Here is a 15,989-nt window from a genome sequence, read left to right on the forward strand (position 1 = left end):
ACTCTCGCCCTCTAAAATTCATCCTCCCCCTTTTTCTTTGTTGCCTTGGCTTCCCTTTCATTCACACCCCCACCCCCATGCCGCTCTAGGGCTTCCTCCGTCCTGCCGACTCCAATAGGGTTTATTTGTTGACAAATACACACACACACATGGAGTGAGCAAGGAGTAAAAAAAAGCCTCCCGGTTTCAGCGAGGGAAAAAGGAGGCACCTTGGCTACACACCCGCTCCTTCAAAGAGGTAGCTGGCATTCTTCGCAGGGTGGACGGGCGTGCACATAAGCACACACACGACTTCCCATTGCATTTTCCCCCCTCTCGGAGCGGTTGGAGCGCTTGGCTGGCTCCTTTGCTTGAGCCAGGCAGAGGAAGCACCAGCCCCACCCCTCCCACAGCTCCGACGGCACGTGAGAGGGGAAAAAGCCAGTGAGGTGGGGTGCGGTGGGTGGCTAGAAGACAGAAGCAGGAATCCACCGCCCCTGACCTCACCGGCTTCCCATCGCCTTTTTCTCCTCTTGCCGTTGGAGCTGAGGGAAGGGTGGAGCTGGTGCCTCCTCTCTCTGGCTCAAGCAATGGCGCCCTCTTGTGGTGACTTGTCGGTGACCCGAGTATAAGCCGAGTTTGTGTTTTTCAGCCCATTTTTGCGGTTGAAAAACTCGGCTTATACTCGAGTATGTACAGTAGTTTTTAATAAATTTTAAATGTTCCGGAGATCGCAATGACTGTTGCCTCTTCATTTATACATACATACATACATACATCCATACGTACGTACATACGTACATATGTACATACATACATATAAATTTAAAATTAATTAATGTATTTTTAAAATAAGTTTCTGTCCCCTATGAATGGCTCTCCACATCTCAATGTTTATGTTTATGTTTATGTTTGAACTTAAGTATCATGTAAAATATGTAACATTGGTAGTTTGAATTTTTTTTATGAAACATCTGAAAAAGCCTTGCATTTTAAATATAAATACACTTAATTACAGTTTTTCCTGCACATTTGTCTATCTACTATAGATCTTTAGTAACGCTATATCACAATTGTCTTTAAGTGATACTTAGTTTTTATATTTAATTTGATAATTATTTCCTTGTTCATTTTTTTCCCATCCCCAGAGTTCTTCAGGAAAAAATTCTGAACTAATGACTCTTCCCTATACAGACAACAGTGTTGGGTAAATCAAAATAGAATCTTCTCATCAGTATATTATATACTTGAAAATTTTGCCTTATGTAGGAAATATTTAATTGTTTAATTGAAAAGAGCCAGATATATTTATTGGTAATCTCCTGTTAACCCAGTTTTCATTCAAGGATTGTCTAGTCAAGTACCAAATTTTTTGGAGTATAAGACGGATACATAAAAGAGGGTGAAAATGTTGGGCTGTTTTTTGCAAAAAGGGGGGTGATTTGCCTTCCCCTAGTGCCAAGAAGCACTCTGCAGGCCTCCCAAAACCTCTATCTCATTTTTTTACAAAAAAATGGGTGAAAAACGGATCCGTTTTTGCAAAAAACAGGGTGAACAGAGGAAGGCCTGAAGGGTGTTCCTGGGGCTGGGAGAAGGCAAAAATGCCCCCATTTTTGCCAAAAAAACAAACAGCCAAGGGTTTGGGAAGCTGCTGGGTGACTGCTCCTGGGGCCAGTGAGGGCAAAAACTTTTTTTCTTACTTACCTCTTTGAAATCCTGGTGAGTCTTATGCACCGGTGCGTCTTATAGTCCAAAAAATACGGTATAGCACTAACTATATTTTTGGATTCTTTTCTATAACACTGGTGGTGTGAATAGTGTGTATATACAGCGATCCCTCGATTTTCGCGATCTCGATTTTCGCGAAACGCTATATCGCGATTTTTCAAAAAATAATAATTAAAAAATACTCCCCGTTTTTTGTGCTATACTGTACCACGGTTTTTCTCACCCGATGACATCATACGTCATCACCAAGAGTCACTTCTCTGTCTCTTTTTTTCTATCATTTCTCTCTCTCTTCCTTCCACTCTTCTCTCTCTCTTTCTTCCTCTCTCACACTCTCTTCCTCCCTCTCTCATCTCTTTCGGGGGGGGGCGGCGGGCGGGCGGGTGCCTACGGGGGACGGTGGCCGCCAGCGCTGGACTCTGCGGTGAGAGGGGGGTAGCGGCGAGTGAGCGGGCGAGTGGCGGGCGGGCGGGTGCTTATGGGGAACTGTGGCCACCAGCGCTGCTGCAGGAGGACTCGGCGGTGAGAGGGGCGGGTAGCGGCGGGCGGGCGAGCGGCGAGGAGGCTGGAGGCGCTGCCATTGGCCGGGAACATGGCGCTGAACAGGAACCACTTGCCCGGTGGCGGGGTTGTCCCGCCCCACGGGGAAAGTAACCGGAGCCGAAGAGGCGCTCGGCTGGCAAGGGGCGGCAGGAGGGAGAGTTTGGCCAGGGGGGGGGGGTGTTTGTGTGGTGGGGGAGAGCTTGCGTATCTTCGGGGATGGCGATACGCAGGTGGAGCGTTTCCATCTGCTCCGCTGGGACGGGCGCCTCTAAGCCCAGTGTCTGCTTTCTCTCCCCGGGAACCGCCTGCTTTCCTCCACTTCGAGCGGGGCGCCTGGGCTCCCGAGTACCCGCGTCTTTTCCATCACCCGGAGGAGGAGTGCGACTTCTGCCCAAGTGTTAAAGAGGCCGTGGAGGGCTTAACCCGCGTCGCTCCCTCCCTCCTTGCCATTCCCAGGACTTCGACTCTGGGTGGGGAAGGCGGTGATAGCGGCAAACGGCGGACAGGCGAGCAACAAACGGCGGGTGCTGGGGGGGCGGGGGCAGCCGGCATTCAAAGCAATCTGTCGGCTTCCGCCTCCACCATCTGCGCATGCGCGGCCATGGGGAAAAGGCGCGCATGCGCAGATGGTGTTTTTACTTCCGCAACCCTACATCGTGAAAAATCGATTATCGCGAGGGGTCTTGGAACGGAACCCTCGCGATAATCGAGAGATCACTGTACTTTCATTAAAAGAAAAAGGTAAATATTTTGATTCCGTGTACTGATTTCTGGCTTTGTACAGTGATACCACAAATGTAGTGAAGCATGCTGTTCCTGATAATTTGGAGAGGAAATGATGCTATGGGGTACTTGATTTATTTTATTTTATTTCATTTATTTTATTCGGACAGTTTATGTATCTTAGTTCCAACAGCATCTTTTCATATATTTCAGTAGGAATTCAGGAAGCGAGCTACAGGTTTATTATGCTTCGCCACGAAATTATCAAGATTTTTTTGATGCAATTCACAGAAGGGGAGATACATTCTACATAGTGTCATTCCGTAGGGTGAGTATATTAAAATGTTCAGCAATTACAAACATTGTCCTTTTTTATAACATTCTATCCAAGAATTTTTAATAATTGTTGTTTTTGATGTGGCCAGTGTATCTTTTAAGTATTATCAACATACAACATAAAATCCCTGAGCTTTCTTGAGAAAGAAATTGTAAAATCTTGATTGTAAAATTATATTACAACCTGTTATAAAAGTGTTTTGTTATGAAGAAGCAAAAAAAAAATCCCACACATACCCCATGAATTTGATCAGAATTTATTGTTCTCCTAAGAAAAATGAGGACCATTATTCTTTACTGGGAGAAGAAAATGAGCATAAATGAAATTTATACTTGGAAAAAATCAGTATATATCCAGATAATGAAATCATATAGTTTTCTGTTGTGCAAATAGATTTTGTTCAGTTGTTTTTTCTTCATAGATGCTAAATAAATACATTTATTGGCATCATATCTTCTAAGTATTTGCAGTGTTTTTGCTTTAGGAATTGGGGACAACAGTTCTTTTTGCAGCAAAATATAATGCAATAGGGAGTGAAAATGTAATCAGGGTCTTGACAGCTTATAGAAAACAATTTGTATGTGAGAGGACAGCCATGGGAAACATACATTTTTATATTATATCTTCCATCCTAGTAATACTTCCCAGAATGGAAGGTGAGTTTTAGTAAACAACTTCTTTTTAAAAATATCCTATTTTATTTCTTGGAAATTATCAGTTAGAAATGAAGTTATGTTTAATTATCAAAAGAATAAAAGATCTATTTACATTATGGAGTTATCCCCATTTCTATCAGTAGATGGAGGTAATGTTTAACTTTATTTTAAGAAAGTTGTTTTTCAAACATTCAACTCCCGAGAGTTGATATTTTTCCTCAGTGTGTCTGTTGAGGAATCTTTGTATATTATTATGGAAAATAGTCTAATATGTTTATTGTTGTCCCATGTGTGTAATTTCTGTTGGTTCTCTTCTGATAACTGTATCGTGCAGTGAAAAAAAATGATAAAAATGAGAGATCTTTTAGGAAAACGTATCCTATATCATTATCCAGGTGCTGGTTAGTACTTGTATCTTTTTCACCATGATTGATTAGCCCTTTAATCTTCCTCTTCTGAAAAAGATTCTTGAATGAATGGTGGCATTGTGGATAAGCCATATAGATGGTTTTGTTGGATGTTGAGGATGATCAGTACCATTATCACTAGCATTTTGTTAAATTTATTTTTCTCTTTTCTTCTGGGAGACCTAGAGGTGGGATTCTCTATTACACTACTTCCATGTGCTTGAGCAACCTGGTCTCAGGGCATCATTACTTAGCCTTCAGCAATGAGGGTTTTCTCTATTTGCCACATTTTTAACTTGAAGGCAGAAAGACCATAGATTTGAAGGAAAGCTGCCATTTGCTGTAGGTAATACTAAGCTAGAGGCAATTAGGTGAAGTGTTAAAACATCAGCCTGGAAACAGGAAGATCATAAGTTCTCCACTTGCACTGCTTCGGAGAGTCCAACATGGGTTAATCTTCAGCCAAGCTGGAAGGGACTGAGTTAAAAATTAGCATAATTTACTGGTCCAACCCCCATGCTGCCCTTCCCGGGTCAGTCTAAAAAACTCAGTCATAGTGTAGGGACACATGAGTTTTTCCTCCTAGGACTCTTAGAGTCTAGGGGTAGTTTTACTTGGTTTTTACTTTATTTGGTTTTAATTGATTTATGTGATTTTAATTGTGTACTTATCTGTTTTAATTATAAAATGTGCTTAATGAATTTTTCTCCTTTCTGTTTCTATTTCAGAATCATGGAGCAGCTCACCTTGAGGTGATTGGGCCCCTGCTCTGTGGAGTATTGCCCTAGATTGTCTTCCCCAGGCCGGAGCCTCTTCCCTGCGTGGGTACAGCTCCCAAGACTGGTGTTACCGGAGATGGAGGTCCCTGGCCTGCGCGGCCATACCGTCCTTGGAGCGGTTTCTTTGGACTCAGCAACAGGAGATTCAAATCTCCCGCCACAAACCGCCATCGGTAGAGGTCCCCGGCCTGCGAGGCCATACCTCAGGGCAAGGCGTTTTTATACCAAGTTGGGCCAGGGCGAGCAGGAATTTGAATTTCCCGCCCAAAAACGCCGCCCGGGATCGGAATGAATCCGACGATTCCCTTTTGCCGCCTGAGACGGCTACGTGAGGGAACGGCCATTAGAAGATGGCGCGGCACACAGGGGGCCGCCATTTTGGAGCAGCCGATTTCCGGCTTGATGCCTAGAGAGGCAGAAAAGAGACCGGATTTCCTGTTACACAGGAAAAGAGCAGCGGTGGCCATTTTTCGCTCGGTAATACTTGTTATAACAACAGAAAAAGTTCTTTTCTCTGCCCTTGCGTTGCGGAGGCTTGGAATTAATTCCCCAATGGCTGATCTTCCACAGCAGGGGACAGCAGAGCCCTCAACAGCAAAAGCCAAGGAGAAGACTCACTCCTCAAAGGCAAAGTCAAAAACCTCTCAATCATCATCTGGACTAAGAGAGGCCGAGCGTCGAATTAAGGCATTGGAGGAGCAACTAGAGGCTCAGAAGCAATGCAATACCGCTGTCTCTTCAGTGCCAGGTCAGAGTGGGGGCATGATAACTGGGACCCCCCCAAGACTCCCAGAGGGAAGTGGCTTGGCCACAGACAGGGACTGGTCTCCAGATAGGTTCGGGGGCCCATCCCAGGTGGCAGAACCCATAAGGCCTGAGGTTGCCAGGCCACCCTCTGTTTCTCCTGCATGGCACATGGCACCTCAACCATTGCCTACTGCCACATTCACCCCAACAGCTGCGGGGCTCAGATCATCTCCAGATACCTGGCAACGCCTACCACCAGCCTTGCAGGATATGATCGCTTCAGCATATTCGCATGGCATAGCAGCGGGGGTGCAACAATACACGGCAAGTGCACCACCTCCCTCTCCGCACCCTCCTCCTCCTTCTCTGCAAAGGAATATTTGGGCAGCTCCAGCCCCCCCGTCACCTGCGCATGATTCATTTCTTGAAGACCCTGCGTTCAGAGGACAGGGATCAGAGCCAGATGATGGCCTGTCTGAGGATGAAGGGGCACCCCCAGAACCACCAGTGTATACAGGCCTTTTTAGGCCCGCTATCTTTCGTGTACTGCTCAATAAGGCAAGGTTGACTGTGGCTTTGGGCACCCCTGAGAAGCCCACAGATCCAGCCTCAGCCCCTCCTCCGGCCTCGAGAGTGCTCACGGAGATCCAAAGGGATGCTGACCTGATACCAGCCCCTAAAATTTTTCTGGACAATGTACAGAGGCCTTGGCAATATCCAGCAGCTGCTCTGGGCCCAACAGCCTCTGAGCGTAAGTTTTACGCATTTGAGCTGGAATTGGAAAAGTTACTTGAATTTCCATCAGTAGATGCTCCAATTGCAGCACTAGTATCTAATGCATTAGTCCCTTCCGATGTGGCAGACGGCCTAAAACCGGAAGACCGGAGGGCTGAGGGAATAAATAAAAAAGCTCACCAGATGTCGGCATGGGCCCTCAAAGCAGCTTCGGCAGCCTCATTTTTTAACAGAGCTTCAGTCCTTTGGCTCCAGGAAATGCTTTCGAAGCTGGGACCTGAAGAGGGTCGCTTAAGACAGGACCTTAATAAGTTGCTGGCTGCTGCGGAATTTTCAGCGGATGCCACTCTGTCCGCATCTCGTTTCTCCTCACGAGCTCTAGCAGCAAACCAATCATCCTGACGATTACTCTGGCTCCGGACTTGGCAAGCTGACGCCAAATCCAAAGGGCGTTTAGCCTCAGCCCCATTTGATGGGTCAAAGTTATTTGGAGAATCTCTTGACAAGGTCCTTGTGGAGGACAAGGACAAGAAGAAAGTCATGCCTAGATCTTACAGAAGGCAGGAAAGGCGCACTGCCCCGTATTTTAGGCGCCAGCCCTTTCGAGCTGAATCTTCCTCCACTGCACCCCAGGCTGGAAGATCATATTCACAGGGGTCCTACTCCCAACTGTCCTACAGAGGGGACAGGGGTAACTTTGGAGATCGGAACAGGCAGTTCCAGCAATCAAGGAGGACCTATCGAGGTTCCAACAGAGGAGGCTTTAGAAGGAACAAATGACTTTACCACAATAGTTCCCATAGGTGGGCGGCTGCAGCACTTCACCGCCTCCTGGGCATCTATGTCCACCGACACTTGGGCCATAAGCACTATAACTCAGGGACTCACCCTGGAGTTTGCCCTGAACCCTCCAAACAGATTTCTGGAGTGTCCGGTACTTTCCAACAATCACAAGCGCAACCTCCTCTACCAAGAAATTCATCATCTATTTCAAATCAAGGCCATCGAGAAGGTTCCACCACACCAGGAGAAGCAGGGGTACTATTCCATAGTGTTTATAGTACCCAAGGCCTCAGGGGGTTGCCGCCTCATCCTCAACCTGAAGCAGTTGAACCTATATATAAAATACCGCAGGTTCAAGATGCACTCTCTAAGGACTATACTAGCTGCTATACGTCAACGGGACTGGCTGACGTCAATAGACCTCAAAGAGGCATACCTCCATGTCCCAGTGCATCCAGATTCCAGGAAATACCTCCGGTTTTGTTTCGAAAACCACCATTTTCAGTACAAGGCCGTGCCCTTTGGCCTATCATCAGCTCCCAGGACTTTTACAAAGTTATTGGACATCCTCACCGCAGAGCTAAGGACACGTCCTCTACGCCTGATGGCGTATCTGGACGATATCATCATACTGTCCAGCAGCCACAGTCGGGCACGACGCGACCTGTCAGAGACTATAGAGACCTTGGCGGAGGCGGGGTTCTCAATCAATTACCAGAAGAGTCATCTCATACCAACCAGGTATTTACCGCACCTAGGTACCAACATAGACACCATGGAGGGCAAGGTCTTCCTATCGTCAGACCGCCAGGTCAAGGTCAAGGCGTTGATCACAGAATTACAACGCAGCCGTACAGTAACACTGGCGTTTCTGTCCCAACTGTTGGGAGTTCTCATATCCTGCATAGACATTGTTCCCTGGGCCAGGCTACATGCCAGACCACTGCAGTGGTTCCTCATTCCTTTTCAACAGAACCGGACCAGCCACTCTTCCAGATTGGTGTCAATTCCACCAGAGGTACGCCGATCGCTCCCATGGTGGAAGTCGTCAGCGCTACATCAGGGGTCACCGTTCCTACTACAACAGGAGGTGACGATAACTACAGACGCGAGTCTCTCAGGTTGGGGAGCTCATTCCGATGTAGGAATGGCCCAAGGATTATGGAGTCCAGAGGACCTCACATGTCCCAACATCAATTACTTGGAACTCAGAGCGGTCCACCTGGCTCTACGACACTTTACGGACCTGGTGAGGGGCCAAAATGTACTGATCCTTACAGACAATGTGGCGACCAGGGCACACATCAACCATCAGGGCGGCACGAAATCAGGCCGCCTGTTGAGAGAATCTCAATCCCTGTTCAGGTGGGCAGAGCAACATCTCGCATCTCTACGAGCAGAGCACATATCCGGCACCTCCAACATACAGGCGGATTGGCTCAGTCGGACCACTATCGACCCGACAGAGTGGAGCCTGAGCTCAGATCTCTTTCGGGACATTGTGCGCAGATTTGGGACTCCGGAGGTGGACCTATTCGCCACCTGCCACAACACTCACTTACCGAGGTTCTTCTCAAGGTTCCCATCACCAGGAGCGGAACAGATCAATGCTCTAACCTGCCCGTGGCCAAGGGGTCTGCTGTATGCATTCCCCCCCATCTGCCTAATACCGAGGGTAATACACAAACTATTACAAGAGCAAGCAGAAATTCTCCTGGTGGCTCCTCACTGGCCCAGACGCCCTTGGTTTGCGGACCTCGTGGACCTTTCAACTTCTCCCCCTTGGCGCATTCCACATCACAAAGTGGTACTGATGCAGGGGTCAATTTGCCACCCAGACCCCCAGTGGTGGAGTCTTGCCGTGTGGCACTTGAGGGGGAGAGGTTAAGGAAGGAACGGATCCCGGATAAGGTGATATCCACCATACAGGCAGCACGCCGTCCTTCCACAACACGGATTTACCAAGCTACCTGGAAGGCTTACTGCTCCTTCTGCAGAGCTCGTGATCAGGACCCTCAGTCACCATCAGTGATTCAGATTCTGGAGTTTTTACAAGCAGGTCTGGATAAAGGATTGGCTCCGAAAACACTTCGCAGACAAACGGCAGCTATTGCCACAATACTTAAGATGGACTTTGCTACTCCAATCTCCCAGCACCCATGGATCCGGGATTTCATTAGGGGAGCAGCGAACATCAGACCTCCTACTATACACCGTTTCCCCACATGGGATCTGCCACTGGTGTTACAGGCCCTCACGGAGCCTCCCTTTGAACCCTTGAGGGAGATACCGCTGCGTCTGTTATCACTAAAGACGGCTTTCCTCACGGCAATCACATCGGCAAGGAGGGTCTCCGAGCTCTCAGCATTATCAGTACGATCGGACTTATGCATCTTCCACACCAACAGAGTGGTCCTCCGACCAGACCCTGCCTTCCTACCTAAGGTGAACACGGTTTTTCACAGATCTCAGGACATTGTGCTACCGGACTTTTGTGCCCAGGGGTCTCATCCACTGGAACTAAGATGGCACAAGTTGGATGTTCGACGGGCCATCAAACTTTATATTAGACGGACTAATACCTTTAGAAAAACGGAGGCCCTATTTGTCTCCTACTTTCCAGCATCTATGGGGAGTAAAGTCTCGCCCAAGACAATTAGTTGCTGGATTCGTTCCTGCATTATCACGGCATACAAATCACGATCTGCACCAATACCAAGAGGCATCACGGCACACTCAACAAGGAGCGCAGCCACTTCAGCGGCATGGACGACACAGGCCCCGATTGACGATATTTGCCGTGCGGCAACTTGGGCCACACCTAATACATTCATTAAACATTACAGATTGGACACTTTCGCTTCTGCTGAAGCAGCCTTTGGACGCAGAGTAATGCAGAGAGTTTGCACCGATACTGCGCCCCTGGTCCAGCCTTTCCCCCCCTAATATGTTAAGCTTGGGTATATCCCATGTTGGACTCTCCGAAGCAGTGCAAGTGGAGAAGAACCGTTGCACTTACCTGAACGGTCTTCTCGCTGCACTGCAAGGAGAGTCCAAACCCACCCGGCTGTTTGGGCCCAGGGTCTCAGGGTTGTCATAGTTTGAGTTATTTCAAGTTAGTTGATTAATAAAGTTCTTTGGTTTACTATCACTATGACTTCGTTTTATTATAAGACTGACCCGGGAAGGGCAGCATGGGGGTTGGACCAGTAAATTATGCTAATTTTTAACTCAGTCCCTTCCAGCTTGGCTGAAGATTAACCCATGTTGGACTCTCCTTGCAGTGCAGCGAGAAGACCGTTCAGGTAAGTGCAACGGTTCTTCTAGACACATATCTTAATCACAAACTGTACTGAATGTCCTTGGACCAGTGTATAAATAAATAGACCTTTATTACAGTCAAAGACCATCAATATAATAATAATAATAATAATAATAATAATAATAATAATAATAATAATAATAATTTTTTAAAAAAACAGAAAACAGAACATCCAAGAACCATTTCAGATTCTTATAATCTAGACATTTTAGTATCTCTTTGATCCTAGTAGCAGATTCTTGGGTGATAAATGTAGTCCTTGACTTCAGCAGTTCTTTTGGACCAATGATTCTCTCAGTCTTAGGAAGGAGCCAGTGACAAACCACTTCGATAATCTTGCCAAAAAAACTGCAGGGTCTTATCTAGGCAGTTGCTGAAGCCAAAAACTGATTTGAAGGCATTTAAACCAAAGTACTAAGCTAGGTGGACATTGTCTCTGTGATTGGTGGTCTAGTGTTTGGGGCCGGGTCTCTTCTGTATGCAAATTTCCACTTCCCTACCCCCTCTAATCTCTGTGACCTTAAGCCAAGGAAGGAAGCAGTGATGGGTTTTTAATCTATTGCTACCGTTTTGCCCATGTACGTGAGCCACTTCTGCGCAGTCTGGGGCGGGTGGACAGAGTCTCCTGCTGCCGCCGCTATCAGTTCATAGAACCATACTGGTAGCAACCCACCACTGCAAGGAACCTTTGTGAGCCCTCTACTGCTGTTGAATGAAATAAAAGACTAAATATGGTAAATCAACTGGGACTCCAGGAAATTATTCTATTCAGTAGATGAGATAACAAAGGGTAGGGTTACAGTTCTTTCCAATTAAATGATAAAATATGGCCTTTAGAGAGCCTTTGTCTTGAATTTTTCAGGAACAGAGAAAAGCAGTATTTGGTTTAACTAAGATAATCTGTTTCCTTACAAAAGTAATCAATAAATGGAATGTTGAAATTGAATGTTTTAACAATGGTCTTTTTTAATTTCATGCAGTATACTGTATAAATTATACATTTTAATAGGCTGTTTCAAGTTGCACATTGTGGAATATTTCATCAATGTCTTAAAGTAAAATTAATATTTAGCCTGTTTCAACATTTGTTTGATATTTAGTAAATGATAAAAATCCTTTTTATAGAATTGTAGAAGTGTAAGGGAATCATTTAGCCTTTTGAGTCAATCTAGGAATCCAACTTTAGTAAAGGGAAATTATCTCTGATTCCACTGTCAAATTGTTGTTCTTATTTAAATGTTTATAATGTACTGTAATATAAAATTTCCTATTTTCTCTGATTTTAAAGTATGTGTATGTGCATACTGTACAGGATGTGATCATACTTACTATTTATATTTTACTACACATATGCTCAATCTAGGAATCCAACTTTAGTAAAGGGAAATTATCTCTGATTCCACTGTCAAATTGTTGTTCTTATTTAAATGTTTATAATGTACTGTAATATAAAATTTCCTATTTTCTCTGATTTTAAAGTATGTGTATGTGCATACTGTACAGGATGTGATCATACTTACTATTTATATTTTACTACACATATGCAGGCACAATCAGTTAATTACCGGTAAATCTTTGTTATGTTCATAGTTCAGTATAAATTCACTAATTTTTTCTATAAGTAAAAATTCACTAATATGTCAAAACTTTTTGTTTGTATGTATATAGACTCAAACAGAATTTTTTTTTTTTAATGATTGAAATGTATGCATGTATATAGGTATGTATGTAGGATTAGGATTTTACTTAGTCTGGCACATATACTTGGAATTTGGAAATTATGTATGTTTTGAGCACTCTCAAAGTGACTGATGATGAGATGCTCATTGTAACTGGCAGACATGGCCAGTTACAAAACATACATTTATTAAAATATAAAAATTTTACCTGCTGTTTCTTCTCGTTCCTCCAAGATTTTTCCTTCCACTCCCAGCTTAAAGTTAGATAAAATCTCTTTCATCTTGAGCTTCATTTCTGATGATTTGAAAGATATACCTATGCATCAAATCTTAATTATGATCAAAAGATTAGCATAATGAGGGTGGGTATAGTCAATTAAAAAGGATAAAAAATATATCCGAGTCTAAAAATAAAGATAAAAAGCTAAAACCTTTAAAACAAATAAATATAAAAAACAAAAATGTAAAAGGAATCTTAAAAGGAGGGTAGGATTAGATGGGTGTAGGTAGAACAAGGTTAATATACCACAACATAGAGCACTCTAGAATGACATACTAAATGCTCATTAAGACTACCTTATGCACAGATCATCATCTGATGGATTTTAAATGCTGCTGCACAGAACCTGGCAACATGATAAGTTGTAATTGGGTTAGTATCTGAAAGCAGTAGGGACTATAAAATTGTCCTGTGCACCCTGGATATTTACACAGTAATGGTGAGGTGAAGCTAGTATGGATATGTTTGTAATACAGACACTGGGAGAGCACATGCTTTGTTGTATCTGTATGACAGTGTCCAGAAGCGTTGTCTCTCCCAGTAGGAAATCTTCCTGGATTGGAGGACAGCAGAGGGGAGGGCATGGCCTCATGCCAGAATAAAGCTCCATTAGGAGTACTTCAGGATTAGTTAAGTATAACATAGGAGAGGCAGAGTACCCATTGGGTTGGTTCACTGATAATAAACATTGGGGACCTGGCTCTTGTGTTTATTATGTGCTGTGGAATGAGTGCTTTGGCCTGATTATATTCCATGCTGAGTAAAAGGCCTGGAGAGAAGCCCAAGGGTAAGGTTTTACTTGCTGCTGCCCTTTCCCATGTGGACTGAAAATCATCTTTCATAGTTAAATTGTATTTATGCAATTTTCTTGAAAACACTTAAAAAGTGATTTGCTATTGCCAAAAAAAAGACAGGGAGGGAGCGAGAGAAACCTCCCAGTCCTTTTGAGGATAAAAGGACTTACATATATTGCCTTTGATTCCCTGAAAGAACAGAATCTTATTGACCACGTTTTATTATGATAATTATATTTTATTTGTTTGTTTATTTGTTTATTTAGATTTATAAACCGCCCTTCTCCTGATGGACTCAGGGCAGCGTACAACACTAAAACCAAATACAAAATTTAAAACCGTAATATAAAATTTAAAGCCCTATATTAAAAGACATCCATCCCTCTGTCATTCATACTACTGGCTGGAGCAGAGTGTTGTCACTCAACAGCCCCAGGCCTGCCGGCAAAACCATGTTTTTAAAGTCTCTCAGAAGGCCAGGAGGGTATGGGCGGTTTGAATCTCTGGAGGGAGTTGATTCCAGAGGACCGGAGCTGCCACAGAGAAGGCCATCCTGCTAGTCAGCATTGCTTGGCTGATGGAACTCAGAGAAAGTCAACTCTGTGTGATCTAATCAGTAGCTGGGGGCTGGGGGTGGGGGAGAAGAAGTGTATCAGTTTTTTTGGGAGTGGGAGGAGGAATTTGCTTATTCATTTATACCCTGCTGTCATTTTTATAAATAAGGCAACAAGCATACGTAGTAATCCTTTCTCCTTTTGTTTTCCCAACAATAACCAATGAGGTGGGTTGGGCTGAGAGCAGTGGTGGGCTGCTGCTGGAATGGCTAATTGTGCCCACGGCTCTGGAACATAAGTGTGGGGTCGAGCGCAATTATACTTGTTTTTGCACCTATCTTGTGCAGGTAGCAAAATTGCACACAGGGCCATGCACCGGGGAAGCAAAAAACTTCACCGAAATACGCCCACATGGGTGTCCCTGTGGGCAGGTGCAGGAAGCATAATTGCGCTTGATCCTGCACTCACGTTCCAGAGCTGCGGAGCTGCGCGCAATTAACCGTTCTAGCAACAGCCCACCTCTGGCTGAGAGTGAGTGACTGACCCAAAGTCGCCCAAATATTTTTCATACCTCAGGCAGGACCAGAACTCACAGTCTCCAGGTGTTTAGGCCAACACCCTCATCGTTTCAACTCAGTAAAAATCAGTGTATGTACTGCAAGATTCATTTTTGCAATTCTAAATGGCTACCTGGAATCTATTTGGCATTAAAAAGCCCCAAAACTTCAAAGAGTCCATCTTCTTCTCTCTTCTACTGTCTCTCGTTGAGCCTTAATTTTGGTTTAAATAGAGTTGGTAAAATGGAATATGTGTCTGTGCCCTCATTATAAAATGGAAGTTGTTTAGTAGTTGCAAAACAGGGAGTTTGTGCAAGAGAACAGAACATTTATGAAGAGTTATGCTGCTTTTCCAACAATGTAAGATTGTTCTATTCCTCCCAATCAGAAGCAAATCAGTCTCTTGAACTGACTTTCTGCCTTGAATTTATACGTCCACAATTGTACTTTGGGCCATTTCCAGCTGGATTTAATTTCTCTCCAAAGTGCACAATTGCAATTACTGAATTTATTGTATTGGCAATAAATGCCCTTAACGCCAAGCAAGTTCCATTGATGCACTAGACTTCTCTTTCATATAACTGTTTTTTTTCCAGATATAATTCCATACAGATGAAGCTATTTCCCCTCCTTGGCTCTATCTGTTTAGCCAAGTTTGCAATTATACAACAGACAATGTCTAATGTGTTTCAAAGTCCAGGTGCAACAACAGTGAAATATCAGGTGCCAATAGATTATGGCACCACCTGTTGGTTAAGAATCATAGTAGCTCTGCTTATATTTAGCATTCCTTTACTGTAATTAGTTAGAAATATTTTCTTCTATTATTTATGCAGAGCCCATAAAGCATATTCAGATTTATAAGAGACTATTACATAGAAACATAGAAACATAGAAGTCTGACGGCAGAAAAAGACCTCATGGTCCATCTAGTCTGCCCTTATACTATTTTCTGTATTTTATCTTAGGATGGATATATGTTTATCCCAGGCATGTTTAAATTCAGTTACTGTGGATTTATCTACCACATCTGCTGGAAGTTTGTTCCAAGGATCTACTACTCTTTCAGTAAAATAATATTTTCTCATGTTGCTTTTGATCTTTCCCCCAACTAACTTCAGATTGTGTCCCCTTGTTCTTGTGTTCACTTTCCTATTAAAAACACTTCCCTCCTGGACCTTATTTAACCCTTTAATATATTTAAATGTTTCGATCATGTCCCCCCTTTTCCTTCTGTCCTCCAGACTATACAGATTGAGTTCATTAAGTCTTTCCTGATACGTTTTATGCTTAAGACCTTCCACCATTCTTGTAGCCCGTCTTTGGACCCGTTCAATTTTGTCAATATCTTTTTGTAGGTGAGGTCTCCAGAACTGAACACAGTAT

General features: G+C 44.1%; 1 protein-coding gene across 3 annotated transcripts in view; it reads left to right on the forward strand.

Annotated features, from left to right (window-relative positions):
* ATF6 (activating transcription factor 6) overlaps positions 1-15,989 on the forward strand; it is a 111,012-nt gene that overhangs the window by 47,082 nt on the left and 47,941 nt on the right. For 2 of the 3 annotated variants that reach the window (XM_070746763.1, XM_070746760.1), the window contains 2 exons: positions 1,128-1,186; positions 3,187-3,301. In XM_070746763.1, the coding sequence (XP_070602864.1) occupies positions 1,128-1,186; positions 3,187-3,301 (174 nt within the window). The remainder of the gene's footprint in view (positions 1-1,127; positions 1,187-3,186; positions 3,302-15,989) is intronic. The other variant, XM_070746761.1, reaches the window with a different exon arrangement.

Source organism: Erythrolamprus reginae, chromosome 3 (assembly GCF_031021105.1).
Source record: "Erythrolamprus reginae isolate rEryReg1 chromosome 3, rEryReg1.hap1, whole genome shotgun sequence".
Taxonomy (NCBI): Eukaryota; Metazoa; Chordata; class Lepidosauria; order Squamata; family Dipsadidae; genus Erythrolamprus; species Erythrolamprus reginae.